This window comes from Diabrotica virgifera, chromosome 3, assembly GCF_917563875.1.
Source record: "Diabrotica virgifera virgifera chromosome 3, PGI_DIABVI_V3a".
In the NCBI taxonomy this organism is placed as follows: Eukaryota; Metazoa; Arthropoda; class Insecta; order Coleoptera; family Chrysomelidae; genus Diabrotica; species Diabrotica virgifera.
Genome location: NC_065445.1, coordinates 119,435,640 through 119,457,499, shown reverse-complemented (window position 1 = coordinate 119,457,499; position 21,860 = coordinate 119,435,640). Strand labels below are relative to the sequence as shown.

Here is a 21,860-nt window from a genome sequence, read left to right as displayed (position 1 = left end):
AGAACCTTATCTAATATTTTTTTTGTTCTAAAGTTTTTCTGAACTAATTTATATCTTAATTATAAACTAACTTTTCCTATTTTGTTTAAAAACGCACACCAATGCGGCTCTATCACTTCCACCATCATATGATATTCCAGGTTTTGTATACAATGTAACATCCTCTGTCTCAAAGCGAAAGCTGCTCTGTAGTGCTGCGCGTCTTCAAAATGAAACTTTTTAGCCACCTTATTTGATTTCCACACTTGGCAGATCATTCTTTCGATGTATTTACAGTAAAATAGGTGACGGAAAATCATTTGGTAACATGCTAGCGCCTTCCTGTTTAAGATTAGAGAAAGAGGCCAGTGAACTTCGTACCCAAAAGAGAACGATTGGATCATAAGTAGTTTTTCTTGTTCTGCTGCGGACCAATATTCTAAAAAAATTAAACTTTATTATTACATAAAAACCATTGCAATAATAGTACGGGATCCGAATCTAGTTTGACCTTCACCCAACTGCTTTCGGGATGAAACATTTTTTTATTAAATTTCATACATAGACAAATATGACTTGCATGGGTTTCCTATCAAAATCTTTTCATAGTTATCCTTAAGGGGGCGTAGTGTTTGCAATCAACATTTCAAGCACATTTTTGTGAATTGTTTTTGAAAGTAATGTAGAATTATTTTACTTTTAAATTAAATAAGTACATATATCTAGTACAATTCACAGAATATTCAAAAAAAATTTTAATGACAAATTTTTAAAGACACCTCAAAAATTAATGGATTTTGCGGTGAACATCAGAACTCATGATTGAATCATGCTAAACAAAAATTTCAAAAAGATTTTATTAGCTTATGAGTTTCTCCAGGTAGCGCTGTCAATTGTTTTAGTTTTAACGATTTTTGACTTTTTGGTATAACTCAGAAGTCAAAACAACGAATTTTTTGCAAAAAGGTGAAAATCAACATATTATTAATTATTGTTTAACAAAAAATAAGCATAAAACAAAACTTATCTCGACAGCTTTACCTCACGAAATGTCTGAAGGAAATATATACAAAATTCCAGGTGGATCGGTCAAGTATTTTTGAGTTACAATCTCTACCGCCTTTGAAAAAAGCAGTTTTGAGAAAAACGCGTTTAAAATTTTGTCAACTTTTATTTTCAATTTCTTTTTTGTCTGTCAAATCGTAAAGTGATGCACACCGGGATATGTTTTTGAATCGCGGAATAATTTACAAAAAAGAATGGGAATAGGTTTTGAACGTTTCTCATTAATCTAAAGCGCGCTGGCGCGAACCTGCTGCAAAGCGAGTCGAAGATAGGGATATTCAACACTATATCATCGCGTTTGATATTAAAATTTAATTATTTAATGGCATTGAAGATCCTTTATGTAATAAGGGCCAGCGTAGCTCAGGCGGTAGTATGCTTGGCTCGAGTGCTGGTAGGCCGGGGTTCAAATCCTAGCGCCGGCAAGAACAACTAGACATTTTTAAAATGTCTATAGGCCCCAGGTCGACTTAGTCTGATTAAATTGAATACCTTGGGTAAAACCAGGGGTAATAATAGGCGGTTGAAGCGTAGCACTGGCCCTGTTACCTTCTTTGTATACCGTAGGCCCTAGATGTAGCAGACTACCCTGCTATAATCCCAAAGTATAAAACGGGAGACTATTATTACAGGTGTAATAAAAAAACGGGTGTAACAAAATACAGGTTATAAATTTAATCTAATCACATATTCGGGGACCAAAAATAATTCAATTGAACCTAACTTACCTTAGTACAAATATGCACACAAAAAAAATTACAGCCCTTTGAAGTTGCAAAATGAAAATCATTTTTTCCAATATATCAAAAACTATTAGAGATTTTTTATTTAAAATGAACATATGACATTCTCATGGCAGGAACATCTTAAAAACAAATTATAGTTAAATTTGGACACCCCATAAAAATTTTATGGGGGTTTTCTTCCTTTAAACCCCCCCAAACTTTTGTGTACGTTCCAATTAAATTATTAATGTGGTACCATTAAGTAAATACAATGTTTTTAAAACTTTTTTTACCTCTTAAGGCGCATTTCGCTCAAAGCGAACACGAACGAACGAACGAATTCGTTCGTTAACTTTATTGTATTTGTACAGCGAATCGAGCACGACCGAACGAATTCGTTTGCATTCGCACATATTCCAACTGATGTCGGTAAGTTAGCGAATCATCAAAGAAAATCGTTGTTCAATGTGGACAGTGGATAGACGGTAGCGAACGAATTCGTTTAGAAGTATGTACTGATTTAATTTATTTACAAAGATTAGTTTGAGAGGGTTGTTTATTGTGTAGACGTGAAAACATAATTTTGCAATATGGAATGGACCAATGAAAAGATACTTAATTAATTTAGTTATATAGAAATGAAGAATGCCTATGAAACCGGAAATCGAATGCCTATATAATAATAAACAGAAAAACTGATGCTTGTTTTAACATTTCTATAGGAATGGGTTGTGATGTCTCTGAACAAAAAAAAATTAATTAGCTTCTGGTATCGTTTAGACGAGAAAGACGAAAAGAGGGTTCGAAGTGGTTTGCTTTTAAAAGTCTAATGTTTTTATTGGATAAATTTCAACCCAGAAAGACTAATGAGGTAAGCAAATCAAATTAATTGCTAAAATTAATTAAAAACAAATTTATTTTGATACACCAATTTTACAATTTATTATTTGAACATAATATAGGCATAATACCAGGAGCAAGCAACTTTTTCGAGGAAGAATTTTAAGAAAGCTGGTTCTTTAATATATTATTCTCTATGCTCCCTCAAACAGCGTATAATACCTGCTACCTGGCTGCTGATACGTATTGCGTTCATTAGTTCGAAGCACATTACAGGTATCTACCAAAATATATTGAATTTAAAAATTATTTTAAGAAGATAGTTTTTTGTCATTACTTTTGTCATTATTAGAAATATGAATACAAACATTTTGTCAGTAATTTATATGTTACAAAGTGATGTTTGACCTGTGCTCTTGTGCGAAATGGAAGCATGGACGTTAAAGGCCAGTTCCATTAACAAATTTGAAGTTTTTGAAATGTGGTGCCTACGTCGAATGCTTAGAATATCATGGACGGACAGTCAGAAATGATTAAGTACTAAGAAGAACAGGTTTACAGGGTAGGGAATTTTTTAATTATGTTAAAAGTAAGACGACTGCATACTTGGGGCACATATTACGAGGGGAACGGGAACGATACAATTTTCAGCAATTGATACTCAACGGAAAGATAGAGGGTAAGAGGGGTCTGGGAAAAAGATGTCATGGCTGCGTAATCGCCACAGCCAGTGGACAAGAATCAACGGCTATGAAATGCTCTGCAATACTGCGAAAATCAGTAATATTTTATAAACAAGACGGTGGCGATTACGCACTAAATGTACGGTGGACGCCTACGCAGAAATGCACGTCATCTTAAGAAGAAGAAATATGAATTTATAATTGCTAGACATTTTTGTCAAAATAAATAAAAAATACCTGGATAAATTATTTTTGAGTCTGGAATTTTTATTTTATTTTAATTATTAAAATCAATTTTTTTAAATTAAATAATTATAGAATAGAGACAGGACAAAATGAAATTATTGAAGTCGTATCAAAATTTATACTTATATTTTTGTCCTTACAGAACACACATTGCATTTTATAAGCTATTATTGTATTCAAATTTACCCAACAAGAAACACGACAATAAACTTAAGGTTGATCTGAACCCCCCCCCCCCCAAAATAAACTACACATTCAAAAAATTTGAAAAAAATTGAGAAGGTATATGGTGATTACTAGTATATGGTAGGGAGAAGGTATATGTTTTCGTTTTCGAAAAAACTCAAAAAAACTCCTTTTTTCCAAGTATAAAGCGGGAAAACCAAACATACAATTTTGTTAATTTTATTACAGCCTAAAGATATAATCCTAGGAAATACTTATGAATGTTTTTAAAATTTTTGAATATACAGTTTTGCCACAGTAGGAAAAAATAATATGTTTCGGCTTATAATAAAGCTACCGGTAAGAAATTGGATAAAATTTTAATAACAACATATATAAAACTGTAACAATGGAAAATATTTCCAATAAAATGTTGAATATTTTTTCCTAAACATATGAAAAATCTCGTTAAACAAGAATTATATATTGAATTGCCGCTATCAAATTGTGCCACCATGACATGGCTCCCTCTAGAACACCTCATTGCCTCAAACAGAACTGTAATCTAGCAGCGTGGCCATATCAATTATTTGTACAACATTTTGGCAGATTACAACAAAATTATAACTTTTGTTTTGAAAATACGATGTAATAAAATCTACAATCTACAAATAATATATTTATAAAAAAAGTTAAGGGTAAAAAGGAATTTTCCCAGCTTTTAGTTTTGATCAGTGATGTGTTCTTAGAAACCTCTCATTTACTTAAGTGTTTAGATATTGGTACCTGATAATGTAAATTTACAGAATATTATTAGACATTTTAGTAGATGCACAAAAAGTTATATTAATTACGAAAAGGTATTATACGATAACGAATTAATGAAATTAATTATTATAAGGTAGGTACTTGGAAAAACCGGTAAGTGCATGTAGAGCACTAATAAAACTATTTCGAAAAAACTTTTTCACCATAGTTATCGTTGTTTATAATCAGAATTACTTTGAAAATTGGTAAGGGGCGTAGCTGATATTACAACTAAACAAAACCCGATTTTCAGTTTCCTCGAATACTAATATATTTAATTGTTTCCACGAAAACTGGTTTCTTTCAGATTTCTTTCGCGAAAAGTAGTACCATTGTAGTACGATTCGAATTATTTCCACAACATCTAGTAGACATGTTTCAAAACCTCGTGAACCTCATACGCATACCCGAAAAAATAAATGGACCCTAAAAACATTCAACATTTAACTGCATAGGAAATTAGGCGATAGGAGAGGATTTGCACGTGCTATAAAGTAGGTATATCTTACCTTACATGATCTCGAGTATTTCCAATAAACATGACATACTATTATGTTTCTGGTGATGTTTCTCTCTAATCTTTTAAACATTCCAATTGTTACTCGTTGCATTTATTTTATCTCATACTGAGAGATGTAATTAGATTTTACGACTTCCGTCTGGCCTGCCGATAAAAATTGCTTGTGTAAAAATGTAAACCTTTTAAGAACTAAAAATAATAGAATTTTGATTTTAAATTCAACAAAATATGGTGTGCATAACCACTTTCATAAGATACCGCATAATAATGTTCAAGAGATCGCCCATAGAAACAGTGGTTCTAATTTATTAAACAGTCTTGTATAAATCCATTTTTTAGGTTGTGATAAGGGCCTCAACTACTAAAAACAATGTTTTAAAATCAAATAAGCCCAAACTACTGAAGTATCAGAAACTGATAGAACAAGGTTTTAACTTAAATTTAGGAACTTGCTGAATTAAAAAATAATTGTGTGTTTTTGAGGCTTAAAAATCGTCATTTTTCGTTTTTTTTTTCTGTTTTAAATTGTTTATAAGTTGAAAATGCTTCATTTTAGAGAAAAATTACAACAAACATTTTTTGTTCAGAATGATGAAAAACCGAAAAAAAATTTGTCCGGGCAGATGAAATATGACTTACACCGTTTGACTTCTGAAGCACAAGAATACCACAAGAATGGAGATCAAGCATCCTAATACCTCTCTTCAAAAAAGGAGACAAATCAGACCCGGAGAATTACAGAGGGATTAACTTATTAAATACAACATTAAAATTAACAACAAAAGTGATACAAACAAATTGAATGAAATTATAACATTATCAGAAGAACAACAAGGTTTTAGGTTGAGAAAGTCATGCACTGACGCTATATTTATAATGAGGCAATTTCAAGAGAAATCGTTGGAATACAACAAACCGGCATATTTATGTTTCGTGAACCTTAAGAAAGCATTTGACGGGGTAACATTACAGGACGTTATCCACTTGTTATCTGGGAATAATTAAAACGATAGAAAACATCTACCAGAACAACACAATAAAAGTAAAAGTGGAAGATGAACTAACTGACCCAATTGAAGCCGGCAATGGGATAAGACAGGGGATTCCTTGAGTCCTTTATTGTTCAACCTGATCATGGACGAAATAATAAAAAATTAACAACTAAAAAAGGATACCAAATGGGAGAAAAACAACTTAAAATAATCTGCTATACGGACGATGCAATACTAATCTCTCAAAGTGAAGATGATTTACAACGTATGCTGCAGCAATTCAACATAATCGCCAGAAAATTTAACATGTTAATTTCCTCAAAAAAGACAAAATGCATGGTTATAACAGCAGATCTAATAAGATGTAAATTGGAGCTTTAAGGTCAGATAATAGAACAAGTGATGGAGTTTAAATACCTAGGCATCACACTATCTAGCTACGGAAGGCTCGAAACAGAAGTGGAAGATCAAGTGAATAGAGCAAACTGAGCCGCAGGTTGCCTGAATGACAAAATATGGAGAAATAAAAATATCGGAAAAGACATGAAAGGCAGAATTTACAAAACAGTCATCAGACCAATAATTACATACGCGGCAGAAACACGACCCGACACAGAGAGGACAAAAAGATTGCTCGAAACAGCGGAGATAAAAACCCTTCGAAAAATCGATGGTAAGACTCTATGGGACAGAGCTAGAAGTACAGATATGGGTCGGAGATGCAAGGTGGATAACATTAATAACTGGGTAAGAAACAGAAGAATAGAATGGAATGACCACATACGCCGAATGACAACAAATAGGGTAGTCAGGCAGGACAGCGAAAAATGGTTCCCCAATACTAAGACGATCAGTGGGAAGACCACGAAAACGATGGAACGACAACTTACTAGAGGCACATTGAAAAAACAGACAGAGTCATGTCTATACAAAAAGAAGAAGAAGAAGACTTCTGAAGCATTATGCATATTATACAGGTATGTATACAATTCTTTAACCACCTACCTATTCCTATACACTTGATCTCGATGATATAAAGAGTGATATACTGATTTAAAATCAAAATCCTGTTCTTTTCTTCTATTCTTTTTCTATCATACATTAATTTGTTATAATAAATTTTTAAATACACAGCACAGCAATTTTTGTCATGAAAGAGGTCGTAAAATTTTATTACCATCTTTCAGTGTAAGATAATATGAATGTGATGACTAACGAATATTTTACAGAAACATGTAATTAGTCCACGTTGTGAGGCCGCTCCCGTCTGAAAAAAATTCTGACTTGGTTTCTTTGCGGATTCTTATTCAAAAATGTCCCCTTTAAACAAATCAGAGGAGTGCCGGCGAAATTTTTGGGCAGAAATTGTTTAAACAATGTTTTTAAACAAATTCACAAGATCACCATTTTTTGTCCAGGAAAATATTTTTTATGTTTTTTGGGCCATTCTAAACAAGAAAGATATCTTGTCATTTTTCTCAAAAGTACATATATAGTTTTCGAGTTAAGGTGAATTAAAATCTGAAAATGCGTAAATACACGTTTTCGAGGCTAAAACTCATATTTAAATTATTATATTCAAAGTTGGCAATTCCTTAAATTGAAATTTAAACGTTCATTTTTGAAATTCTGAGCAGTAATCGGGTATAACTTCAATTTAGACCGTTGTTTTTTAATTGTTAATAATGCGCGTCCATCCGATTTTATTGCCAATGCGGCAGGCTCTATTTCAACAATCTCCTGTTTTGCCCTGGAAAACATTCTTTAGGTTTTTTTGGCTCTTTCTAAACAAAAAAGATCTCTTCTGATTTTTCTGAGTTTTCGAGTTACTAAATCGAAGGATTTAAAATCTGAAAATTGCGAAGATACACATATTCGAGGCTTGGAAATTCCTATGTAAATTATTATTTTTGAGGTTGCCAAGTACCAAACTTGAAGTTTAGACGTTCAATTTTAAGAGTTGGATGAGTAATTGGGGCTTATTTCAATGTAAATCGTTGTTTTTTAATTATCAATTATGCCCACTCGACTCTTAGGCCGCAACCTGCCACCCCTCGCACTATGGCTAGCACTCCACTTGCAATTTGTAGTCGCGGCGACAAAAAAATCGCTGTCGCAGAAAATCTAGCTAGAGGGTGGCTCCGCTGCGATTTAAAAGTCGCTGAATTGCATCAGTTTTGCAAGGGATTACATCGAAACCACTTGTGTGATTGCTCTTCGCGTGAGATGTGTGCAGTTGTATCTTGTTACGAAAATTGCAGAATTGCTGAATTTATCTTAACTCATCCAACTGAAGTGGTAGACTTAATATTTATATTAACAATATTATAAATATAACAGTCTTAATATATATTACGTCTATGAATCAACTGTAACTTCCGCTAATGAGAAGTTAATTGGTATTTAGTGTAACTCAATCGTATGTTCGCGCTATAATATGCGTATGTTCTCAATTTTCAGATTTTAAATCGCTTATAACTCAAAAACTGTTAACTTGTCAGAACAATGAAAAGAAACTTTTTTTATTTAGTATTACCGAAAAACCTTAAAAAATATTTCCGGTGCAAAATAGAAGATTGTTGAAATAGCCGCACCGGCATTAAAATTGGATGGACGCATAACAACATTTTAAAAAGAACGGTCTAAATTGAAGATAGAACCGACTACTCTTAAGAATTTTATTATAGATATATTCAGATATGCGTATTATCGCATTTTTCAGATTTTAAATTTCCCCTAACTCGAAAACTATCAACTTTTGAGAAAAATGACACAATACCTTTCTTGTTTAGAATGGCCAAAAAACCTAAAAAAATATTTTCCGGAGCAAAAAAAGATAATCTTTTGAATTTCTTAAAAAAAAATTGTTTAAACAATTTCTCGCCAAAAAGTTCGCCTTGCACTCTTCATATTTCATTAAAACATTTTTGAACAGGAATCCGAAGAGAAACCGAATCATATTTTTTCAGACGGGAGCGGCCTCACATCATGGACTAAAGGTTTCTTGCTAAAGGCTGTATGACACTATGCATTTTCTTGTATCATTTCTAATATCGTTTCTGATATCGTTTCTTGTATACATTTTCTTGTATCATTTCTTGTACGTACATTTGTGCCCTGTATGACACTATGCAAGTTCTTGTATCGAAAACTGTATGAAATTCGGCACGTGATTGGTCGAAATTTTGTTTGTCGCCCTGTCACGTTACATTGGTATGGTCCGTATGGTAGTACTGCGTCTACAGCTGATTTTAAGGATTTTATAAAATTTATAAACTTTTAAAAACAAATATTTTAATGTTATAATAACTAGAATTTTTACGTTGACTGTTGATTATTTGTGTTTTTTATTTTGTTTTGATATTTGTGCTAAAATATTTGCATTTATAATTATCTTCAGTTTGATCCAAATTGGAACTATTGTATTTTCCTCTATTAAAAAATTATGCAATATGAAACCCAAAGTTATTCTAAATATATATGGTTATTAGTAGAACAGTAGTCCATACCAAACGGTATATTAAGTATCAATAAAATATTTATAAATAATACCTACAAAACACAAATAAATTCATCAAGACATAAATCATATGATCTCATTTTCAGCCGCCATTATGACATTTAGAAGTTTTACCAGCAGGTTTTACGTTTTTGCTCTTTGCGCAGAAATTGGCGCAGTTATTGTACAAGAATCTGTGCCTGACACAAATTCTTGTATCGTTTCTGATATCGTTACTTGTATCTGTGTATGACACTATACATTTTTTTGACATATCAGAAACGATATTAAGTTGAAAATGTTACCACAGTTACATGCTACAGTAGAGCCATCTCTAGGATCAGAAACAAATTACATGAAGGTTCATATCAACCTTAAACACAATGTGTGACTGGCCCGTCTTAAATACATCTGCGGGCAATATGCACTCCCGATCATCAACGAATGCGAACGTTCGCTTCAATGTAAATGGTCCTACTTTGTAGCGAACTAATGACCAAGCAAACAATTACGAATTCGTTCATTCGTTCATTCGTTCGTGTTCGCTTTGATTTAAATGCGCCTTTTAGTACTTTTTCGAAAAGTCAGTTTTTATGGAGATATTTTGATTATTTTTCAAATCCACCACATATTTGTATATGGTTAAGTACGATTATAGAGACTTGGTAGTAATATGAAAATGTATTTATAATTTTTTATATTTTTAGGTCTATTTTGAACCATATTGAAAAAGAAGCCACATCTCGATAAAAGGTGCCTTATCGAAAAAATACTGTGACAAAAAAGTTTTAAAAACACTGTGTTTAACTAATGGTACCGAAGTAATAGTTGAATTGGAACGTACACAAACATTTGGGGGATTTAAAGGAACAAAACCCCCATAAAATTTGTATGTAAACATATTAGAAAAGAAGCCACAAGTCGATAAAAACAGCCTTATCGAAAAAATAGTAAGAGGCAAAAAAGTTTTAAAAAATCAATGAGTATGACTAATGGTACTACAATAATAATTTATTATGTGCAGCGACGCACAAGCCGTTTTAGGAGTCCGTGTATGGCGAAGAGCAGTCACAGACAAAGCAAGGGTGGAGGCAAAAAATAAAGTAGGCCAAGGCTCAATTTGGGCTGTAGTGCCGTAGAAGAAGAAGAAGAAGAATAATAATTTAATTGGAATGTACACAAAAGTTTCGGGGTGTTTAAGGGAACAAAACTCCCATACATTTTTTATGGGGTGCACAAATTTCACTATAATTTTCCTTTTAGATGTTCCCGCGATAAGAATGTCACATGCCCATTTTTAATAAAAAATCTTTAATAGTTTTCGATATATTATAAAAAATCGATTTTCATTTTGTAACTTCAAAGGGCTTTAACTTTTTTATGTGCACATTAGTACTAAGGTAAGTTAGGTCCATTCGAACTATTTTTGGTCCCAGAATATGTGATATAATTTATGACCTGTATTTTGATTACACCTTGTATATTTTAATTGATAAACAGATCGGTGCAGTAACCTACATTTGCTTAACTGTTTACACTGCTTGTCCGGTAGCCATGAACGTTAACACGTAGGCAATAACATATAGACCTATTTTATATGTTTTATAAAATTTGATTGGTAAACAAATGGGCGAAACTTGCCAAGCAAAGTTTTTTTTAGTTAAAGGAGACTTTCAAAATTATAAAATTTGTTATTTCTTTTATTATTTTAAATGAAAATTCATAAACGCAAAAATACTTTCTGAAAATTTCAAATTCATTGGAGCAAAATTATCGAAAATACAGCATGTTGAATAGCCCTACCTTCGACTCGCTTTGCAGCAAGTTAGCTCCAGCGCGCTTGAATGTAGTGAGCAACGGTCAACAGCTGTTCCCATTCTCTTTTGTAAATTACTCCGCGATTCAAAAACATATTCCGGTGTGCATCACTTTACGATTTGACAGACAGAAAAGAAATTGAAAATAAAAGTTGACAATACTTTAAACGAGTTTTTTTCAAAACTGCTTTTTTCAAAGATGGTCGACATTGTAACTCAAAAACTACTTGATCGATTCTCCTGTAATTTTGTATATATTTTCTTTGGACATTCCGTGAGGTAACGCCGTAAGATATTTTGTGTTTTATGCTTATTTTTTGTTTAACAATAATAAATATGTTGACGTTCACCCTTTTTTGCAAAAAAAATTCGTTGTTTTGACTTCTGAGTGATACCAAAAAGTCAAAAATCGATAAAGCAAAAAAAATTGACAGCGTTTCTTCGAGAAACTCATAAGCTAATAAAATGTTTTTGAATTTTTTGTTTAACATGATCCAATGATGCGTTCTGATCACCACCGTAAAATACATTGTTTTTTGAAGTGTCTTTAAAATTTTGTCAGCGTTGGCTTATTTTTCAATATTTTTCCTTGATTTTTTTTTAATATTCTATGAAATGTACTGAATATGCTTATTTAATTGAAACATAAAATAATTCTACCAAACTTCCAAAAAAATTCACAAAAATGTGCTTGAAATGTTGATTTAAAACCCTACGCCTTAAGGAGAGATGTGACAAGATTTTGATAGGCAACCCATGCAGTCATATTTGTCTATGTATGAAATTTAATAAAAAAAATGTTTCAGCCGGAAAGCAGATGGGTGTAGGTCGACCAAGATTCGAATCTAAGACTATAAATACTTATCGTCACCTTGTTCTGAATTCGTCTGAATGCTCAGAATCTTAAACATCTGGAACTGCAGATCATATGGTAGCAATTCAGTTCTCAAATCATCTTTATAAGGATCGTTTATGGCACTAGACAGTCTTAAAGCTAAATCCATAAGAGATTCTATACAAGTCTGGTTAACATCCATAGAATATTTCGCCAGTTCCTTCTCACACAAGCTAAGAAAAGTAACAATAAAGTCTCCCTGGTCTAGGAGAAAATAGTGTTTTACAGATCTTAACCTTCCTATGAGATCCTTCTCTTTTATTACTAAAGTTAGAAGAGTCTGACTTGCGAACATGTAGGCTTTTTCTATTGCTTCGATATAGTGCTTCTCTTCTATTTTGTACTGAATGGGCAAAACCTTATTTTTCACTGGTTTACCTACAAGAAAATATTTGAAGTAGAAATTATTTTGAAGCTATTGTCTTGTGGCATTTTTGCAAGTAACTATTTTTAATGGGAAATACGCCACAATTTTACTAAAAAAAATGATTTTATTAACGTTTCGACGTCCAATAGGATGCGGTTGCTATAGAATCTCTAACCCAAGAATTTTATTGTCACCGTTGCATGTGGTTGTCTTTTTAAAGACAGATCACATGCTATGATTTTTTTGTGACGGATATTCTTGAGTTGGGGTTGATTTCATGTAATCAAATGAACTATCTTTCAGTAAAGTCGTCCCAGGAACGCAACTAATAAATATTGGCAATATCATTGTAAAGTCTTCAACTTTAAAATGTATAATATATGTCTGAATTGCCGATATAAATGAGTCAGATTGAATAAATTATTAGAAGAATTTTTTACTAAACAACATTTTTGTTTAATATTAATATTTTTTGTATTTTGACAACAGCATCCAATTTGGACGTCGAAACGTTAATAAATAAAATCATTTTTTAGTAAAATTGTGGCTTATTTTCCATTAAAAATAGTTAATTAGAAATTATTTACATTAATTATTTGTATTGTATAAGGTACATAGTACAGTTTATTCAGTCAATTTGTAATCTACGAGCCCCCTAGTGCGAAAGTTTTGGGGTAGTTATGATTTCTTTCATAATACATGTATTTTGAACTGCTGACTCCGAATATGAGGTTTGCGGACAAAATTTCGTGACGGAACATTGAGTAAATCGCGAAAAAAGCGAAGAGTTTCTGCTTTTTCCCGCTTTTTTGCTTAAATCTCGAAAACTATTAACTTTAGTAAATGGTCTTTGAACAGAAATTAAAGAACTTAAAATTCTCTACAAATATCAGTATTTACTTTTTTTTCAGACGAGCCTTTCGGTCCAAAGTGCAAGTTGAAAATTGCCAATTTTTAACTGCAAAACCCACTTTTTACATTTCAAAACTTTATTTTTTATTAGAATCCTGTCATTTGATAAATTTCTCATAGTTTTCTGCACAAATAATAAATACATAAAACTTAAAATACCGTGGTTATTAATATTATAAATTAAAATACAAAACAAATTAAAATACAAAATGTTGTATATATAAAATGTATGAGCGGTTGTCTTTTAGAAGGTCCTGGCTGTGGTTCTCCGGTGGCGATGGGCCCCGATATATATTCTGTTTGTTCTGGAAAATAAAAGAGATGGTGTTAGTTATAAAGGAGATGACGATTGCAAAATAGATTGTGAGATTAAACATAACTTCCTCATTGTGCTGAGGTTCTTCGATAGTATCATGTCCTGGCTCAGGGTCTGATTGCTCCATCGTCAGCGTTAGGGGGTCGTTCTCCTGGAAAATAAAAGAGGTAGTGAGATACTGACTTACGATCATATATCAAGAAGAGATGAATGATTACGAAATAACTTGTGAGATTCTACATACCTCTGTGTCTTTCTTCAGTCTCTTCTACGTCTATATCAGAACTATCTTCCGGGGGCTCAACGTTGTCACACAGTTCTTCGCATGATGTGCAAATTGGGTAAAAATGGAGGCCCGCCTTCCTGCATCCACAATTGCGTTGTCAGCCCTTTTTGCATTTACAATAAATATACCGTAGTAGTGAGTTTGGTGCAGGATACAAAGTGGTTGGCACTGGCACGAGACCACTAGTAGTTTTTTCCAACCCCACTCACTTGGATGTTGTTGCTCGTCAGGTGTGGCTTGATATAAAGATAACCATTGATGCACCTGATAGTAAACTCTAAGTGAATGTTATCGTGCTGCAGATTCGGTAGGGAGTAATGAGGCAATGTTGGTCTTATTTTGTATGACGAAGATACGTATTGTCTGTATCTCAAATCGTTCACAATGGTCTCTTTTTTTCATCCATATAGAGCAATGAGAAACATGTTTCCTGCTGTGGCAACCTCATACTGATGTGCATTAGGGTCTTTAAAAGCCTCAGTGGTTGGTTGCAAGTCTGTGTTCTTCTGCAGGACTTTAAAAAATTTCAGTTTTCCCTCATTAAACAATGCAGAAGTAGTATCACAACCACTCATCGCATGTGGTAATAAGATATGGTCCATTAGGATTTTTTTAGCAGCCAGATGAGGGTTGTAGAAGCTTTGCAAAACCTTTCCTTTTCCTGGTTTCAGAAAAAATACATTTTTTGTGTTAGGACTACACAGGCCAATCAAAATGACCAGAAGGTCGAAATCTTCCCCCACCACTGTTACATGTTCATTTCACGGTGCCATCTCAAGAGCTATTATGATAATTAGGATACCAGCATCCTCCTTAGGATGGAGGATGTAAATTTATCAAATGACAGCATTCTAACAAAAAATAGAGTTTTGAAATGTAAAAATTGGGTTTTGCAGAGACCGTTAAAAATTGGCAAATTTCAACTTGCACATTAGACCGAAAGGTTCGTCTGAAAAAAAGGTAAATAGTGATATTTGTAGAGACTTTTAAGTACTTTAATTTCTGTTAAAAGACCATTTACTAAAAGTTAATAGTTTTCAAAATTTAAGCAAAAGCGGGAAAAAGCAGAAATTTTTTGATTTTTTCTCGATTTACTCAATGTTCCGTCACGAAATTTTGTCCGCAAACCTCATATTTGGATTCAGCAGCCCAAAATACATATATAATGAAAAAAATCAGAACTAGCCTAAAACTTTCCTAGTTAAAACACAATTTAATTGAATTAAGCGTCCTTTTATGAAAATGATTTTAAAAGTCTTAAAAACAGTTTTAACTGCTTCCGTTGAGCGAGTCTACCAATTCCTGAAAATTTTCAGAGTGCAGGTTGGACGCTTTTCCGCACGCACAACACCTAAACCTCTAGCTTTAGCGCGGTTATGTTTTGTTATTGCAAAACTATAATTTTTAATTTTAATCAAAAGATTATACGTTAAAATAAGATAAATCATTTTTGTAGGACAAAAAAGAGGGAGCGAGATCGAGTCCGATACCCGCAAGATGTCACTCTAACGCGGTACAGTTTTGTTATTACACAACTCTTAATTTTCAATTGAAAGTACTTATAACTAATTACAAAAGATTGATGACCTAGTCGAGGAAATGAAGCATTTTGGCTTGCAATTTTTTCGTCCAGCATGGATTTACTTGAAATTTTCACAGAAGGTAGGGAATAGTCCAAGGATCATTTTCTATATCATGCCACTGTACGCTAAGACCTTGGGGGTGGTTGCCACCCCATCTCGGGGGTGGGAATTTTTTACTACATTTTAACCATGTAAATCGATGTAAAACGTAATTCTAAGAAAAAAATGTGTTTTACATTTTCTTCGTAAAACTAATATTTTTCGAGTTATTCGCGCTTGAAAGAAACAGTTTTTCGTCGAAAAAATCGACTTTTTTAGAGGGTTTTTGAGAATACCTCGAAAAATATGCATTTAATCAAAAAAACTGCAGATAACAAAATTGTATCTTTTAGTAACACAAACTAAATTCTTTTTCTAAAATATCTTTAAGACCAATACAAACCGAGATACGGCATGTTAAAGGTTAGCTTTTCTCGTCAAATGCATAATTTGAAATATTCAAAGCCAAATAACTGCAAAACTTTGCATTTTTCGAGGAAAACCTAAAATATCTTTTTTCAAGCATACAATTAAACCTTTCAAAAAATAATAATAAAAATTTTTATCATGAAAATAGAGCGACTTATGATCACAACAAGGTCGGTTACCTGCTTTTCTCTACGAAAAAAATCAGTGAAAATAACCCCCCAACTACCCTCATAATTAAAAATTGGTTTTCACCTTTCTGTAATTCCCTGTATGTTTGTATTGTCAATACACCCAAGAAGTTTAACCTATTTAAAAGACCTAATTTTAGAAAAATTGGAGTTTAAAGAAAAATTAATTTTTTGCAATTTCGTATCTTTCACCTTCTACTTCCAAATATCTCCGAAAATACTGGAGATACAAAAAAAAAATGATAGACTACAAAATTATAGCTTTTTAATAGCTAAATTAAATTGTGTATAAATTTTCATTATAGTGAATAGTTAGCGAGATAGAGCTGTTTAAAACCTCTATTTACGAGCAAACACCCCCTTATTCGAGCCATTTAAACCCACCCCAATTAAAAAGTAAGGGATCTAACGGAATTTAATTTACACAGTCTTATAGTTCTTCACAAATCCTACAAAATAATTTTTTAAAAAACTTTTTATCGCCAAAAATGAAGGAGCTATGTTTATAAAACGATTTTTTTTTTTTCGAAATATTCGATAGTCCGCTTATGGAACATTTTCAATGCATGTATAATACCACAGAACTGGTTCGTATACTGGAAGATGACTTAAAAATTATTTGTATTTGTACTTGTACATATTTGTAAATTCGTATTTTTGTGTAAATAAATGTTTTTGTAATTCTTTAATTCTACTATTTTTTCGGTATAGATCTATAAAATTAACTACTTATAAAAATTGTAATGTTCTTAAGGGTGGTTTTAAGGTTTGAAATATTATGATATTATATCCTAAAGCATAAAACAATCATTATTTTTAGCCACTCAAAACCAAATTTTACCCATATTAAAGTTTACAATGTTTTTATATAATTTTTGACAATAAGGGGTAGTTTACACCCCTAAAAATAATCGACGCCCTTGAGCATGTTATAGAATATGAAGTACAGGGTGAGATGATCCTAATCCCAAATTTTTATGTAAATCGATGCAAGCCGAAATTATTCTTTTAGGATAAGTAATTTTTTATATATAGCTCCAACAAGGGTGGTTTTAAGGATTGAGATATTATGATAGTATATCTTAAAGAATAAAAAGTATATCTTAAAGAATAAAACAATCATTATGTAACTAATAAGAAGCAAATGTTGACAATATTAAAGTTTAAAATGTTGTTTTATAATTTTTTACAAGTAGTTTTTTAGGGGTAGTTTTCACCCTTAAAAAACCAAAAGCGTAGAACGGCTGAATATAGAAAATGAACTAGAGGGTGAAATGAGCCTAATCCCAAATTGTTGTACAAATCGATACTGGACGAAAAAATTGCGAGGTTTTGCCATTTTTTCAGTTTCATTTCCTCGACTAACCTCTTGTCCTACAAATTTACAGCCTCGTTTCCTTAGTCCGACACCGTAAATATGTTAATTATGGCAGGTTAGGTTTTGCGATTACAAAATTTCGGACAAGAATCATAAGTGATATTCTAAGGTCCTATCCATTATAACACTGTCGGATAAAAATTGGGTATCAGGTAGCCAGTCCGATAAATGAATTAAATTAATTACGATAAAGATTCAAACGTTCGCCTATGGTTATTTGTCAAAAATGTTGACGTTTTTCAATTCTCCAGTCGGTTTTACGTCAACGTCGACTTTTTTGACAAATAACCACAGGCGGACGTTTGAATCATTATTAGTTTGAAATAAATGTGAGATTTTGATATTTCCATATCTGGGTTAACAGAAAACTTGAATCGAGTCGACATTTATTTCACTTATTCCCCGTTAGAGGGCGTTCTAACCTTACTCCGGTATAAAGAGTTTTATTTTATACCGAGAAATACGGAAGTTTTGATGTAAATTTGTCTTCTTGCATAGCCTCCTTGACAAGAGGTAGACCTAGAAATAGCGCTATCGGGGGATGGCAGAAGACAGATTTAAATCAAAACTAAACCGTCTATTTTTCTATTGTTATTAGTTTAATGCCAAACTACAATTTTATATTTATTTTATTCATAAAAAATAACTTAAACCCAAACAAAAGTAGCATTAATTTTATATGTATTTTTAATATCTTTCCAACGAGATTTAATTTGCCATAAGGTCCCATTTAAAATTATCGGTCAAAGTGGCCCTGTAATGTAATCTGTGACTATTACGTTTCCTGTTATGACTATTTCAGAAGCCTACGTTCGTTTATTATTTAATGAAAAATTAAATTATTATTTCATTTTATTTCTAGATTTAGCCATACGGCCCACACTCCCTCTAGGGGGAAAATTTACTCATCCCACATACCTAGGGTATCAATAGTATTGAGCTGTGGTGGGACTCTTTCCGTGTTATCTAGCCCTAGGTGACTTGGTACGCCGGCGTATCTCACAAAAATTTTCGTATGCATCTGGACGTCGAGAGCAGCACAGCTTTCTGCATAGTCTTGTAAAGATGCTTATCTAGACCCAGCTTTTTGATGTTTTCGATGAGGTTCTTCAGAATGAAATTGTATTTCGAGATCTCTATACTTGGCGATCTTTTCGTTGTGCTTAACACGCAGATTATTGTTGTTAGATATCGCAACCTCTATTAATGTTGTTTGCCTAGTAAGTTTATTCGTTGATTGAAATATTGATATGGGTACCTCAATAGCTCCAATACCTCAATCAACGGTTTATTAACTAGTATGAGATCCCGGCTATTATGTGCCACTATTTGATCTGTGTATCCCAGTATAGCTTGAAGTTGTCGTTTTCAAGCATTCAAGGCAAAAGCAAAGCAAGTCCAAGTTTTCTAGTCAGTTCTTGGTGAAGAATTTTTCCTACTGAGTCATGGCGTTCTTTATAATCAGTTCCTACAAACGCCTGGCAGCCCCCGGTTAGATGTTAGATGGATTCTTGGGCTTGACATCCATATCGGAATTTGTTGTTTTGGACCTGAGGATCTTTGACAATGTACTTCAGGTAATTTCTAGTTGGAATAACCTGATCCTGAATGGCAAGTAGGAAACCCTCGGTCTCGGGAAACATCTTTCCTGATGACAACCAATAGTTCGACGTTCTATTGTCGACATATTCTTGGTTGACCTCATTGAGTTGACGCCCATGCAGAGGTTTACCCATCCAGATGCTCATTTTTTCTTGCTTAGATAGGTGGTTTATGAGCATTTCTTGTTCCCTCAGTTTAAGCGGCGTTGAGTAATCTACTGCGCAGATTGCACGATGTAAAGTAGATGTTTTAGGCTGCGCCTGAAAATAAGTTCTCAAGTTAGCAACTTGTTTATCCAATTGCTCACCTATGTACAAGATTCCTCTTCCCCCTAGATACCGCGGTAATATTGTTCTCTCTACTGCACTGCAGGGATGATGTTTTTGTGCCTTTGTGAGAAGTGTTCTTGCTTTCCGCTGAAGACTTTCTATATCCGTTTTGATCACCTGATAACACCAAATGAGTAGCTAAGCGCGGAGAAGGCGTACGTATTTAACACATTTTTTACTATTGAGATATGACCCATTAAGCTGTCTTACCCTTCGTACAAACTCAGAAGTTAGTTCGGTTTTCATTTGTTTATGGTCAATTTTCCGCGCTTGCTTTACACCGAGATATTTATACATGTCATTTTCACCCACGGCTCGATGTTTTGGCCATTTTGCATATCGAAACCATCGGGCTGAACCTGTCCTCTGACTATATTTAAGACACGGCCCTTGTCTAGATGGAAGTGCATACTAATATCATTAGAGAAGGTTTCTACAGTTTTTAGCATCTGATCTAGGTGTTTTCGAGTGGAAGCCATTAATTTTACATCATCCATATACAACAAATGATTAAGCTTAGCTACAACAGTATTATTATTTTTGATGCTAAATCATGAGTCAATGGAATTCAGTAGCTAAGATAGTGTAATTTTATTTTATTATTATTATTTTTTATTTAATTAATAAACTAATTATTTAGGTTATTATTTAATTAAAAATAAGTCACTTTGAGAAGGTTAATAATGAGAGTTATCTATATTTTTCTTTCCTTGTCTAAGCACTTCTTCGGCTCGTTGTGTTGCTCGCTATAGTACCAAACTCAAAAATAAAAAATTTCGTTTTTTATAAATTAGTGTCTAATCTTCAGGCTCAGCGGAGGATGATCTTCAGTTTATTGAAACACCAATAGCACTTAGCAATTTTATTGATATCGACTGACACCAGGGTAGTATACCCTACAACCCCGAGAGACCGTTTGATGTACTGGTATGTTGCTTGTACGCGAATTAGTTGAAGACTCTATTTGATGCTACATATTGATTTTAGTGAATGAAGTTAAAGGCACATCTGGCCTGTTGAAGTGATTCTTGAGAATGATTCTAAAATGTATTATCTCTTGTTGGCAACATGAATTCGGTCATAGCCCACACGTCAAAAAGAACAAAGGTTTTACTTTGTCAGCTAAATTAATGTCCATTGCCAAAATATTGTTTATAAATTGCTACAATTAAACAAGTTAAATAACCCGCACATGTTTGAATATAATAACAAATTGGTTGATGTGATATACGGGGTGACAAAAATATACTGTTCAATATCGGATATTAATTCTGAATATTTGGCATTGGACAATTAGCGTTATTCTTTTGTAATTAATTATAAGTACTTACTTTTGAAATAAACATGTTTTATTTAAAAGTAAAAAAAAGTAAAATTATGATTTTTGTAATCGCCAAACATAACCTGTCATAATTAACATATCTACGTTGTCGGAGTAAAGGAACGTGGCTGAGGAAATTTGTCTGACAAGATATCAACAATCTTTTGTAATTAATTATAAGTACTTCCAATTAAAAATTAAGAGTTTTGTAATAACAAAACGGAGGTATCCGAATTGCGTCCAAAATTTTGATGGATTTTCAGGTAATACCGCTTATGTGTTTTGTATGGTCAATTGAGTTCCGTTTCTAACAATAAAATTTAATTCTACACAGTATTACCTGGGTTCACAGGGTTTACCTAATTAGTTTCTTAGTAAAACTAAGAGAAAGTGGAGGTTAACTTGATAGGGTGGAATTTTTAAAATTGCAGTTTATTTCCAAACAGTAAAGAGTGAACTTAGACAATCGCACCGCGCAATGGATTTTGAAATGATGTTAAGTGAACGGGGAAAACCACTTACAGTTTTTCAAAAATTCAAATTTAGAAAGTTTCGTGAATTAAAAAAGTTTGGTGAAACTGTGTGGTATTGTACAAATAAAAAGTATAAAGCAAAACTATATACATTAAATAATGTGTTTTCAAAAGTTAGTGGTGAACACAATCATGAGCTTGCTGAAGAAGTATTAATTCGCCAGAATGTTAACAATTCTCTTAAAAGAAAAGCAACAGAAGATATTGCGGAACGACCTGCGAAGTTGTTACACAAGGAAATCGAAAAGCAAAGCGAAGTACTTACCTCTCTGTCAACAAAAGATGCCCAATACATAAAAAAGAACATTAATCGCACGCGATTGAAAACGGTTCCAAGATTGCCA

At 32.9% G+C, this 21,860-nt stretch overlaps 1 protein-coding gene across 4 annotated transcripts in view; it reads right to left on the bottom strand.

Moving 5' to 3' along the window:
• The window catches only part of LOC126881274 (gamma-tubulin complex component 2-like), a 109,704-nt gene that overhangs the window by 57,741 nt on the left and 30,103 nt on the right, over window positions 1–21,860 (bottom strand). For all 4 annotated transcript variants that reach the window (XM_050645456.1, XM_050645458.1, XM_050645459.1 and 1 more), the window contains exons 9-10: window positions 12,210–12,611; window positions 72–418 (exon numbers count right to left, since the gene is read on the bottom strand). In XM_050645456.1, coding sequence (XP_050501413.1) covers window positions 72–418; window positions 12,210–12,611 — 749 coding nt within the window. The remainder of the gene's footprint in view (window positions 1–71; window positions 419–12,209; window positions 12,612–21,860) is intronic.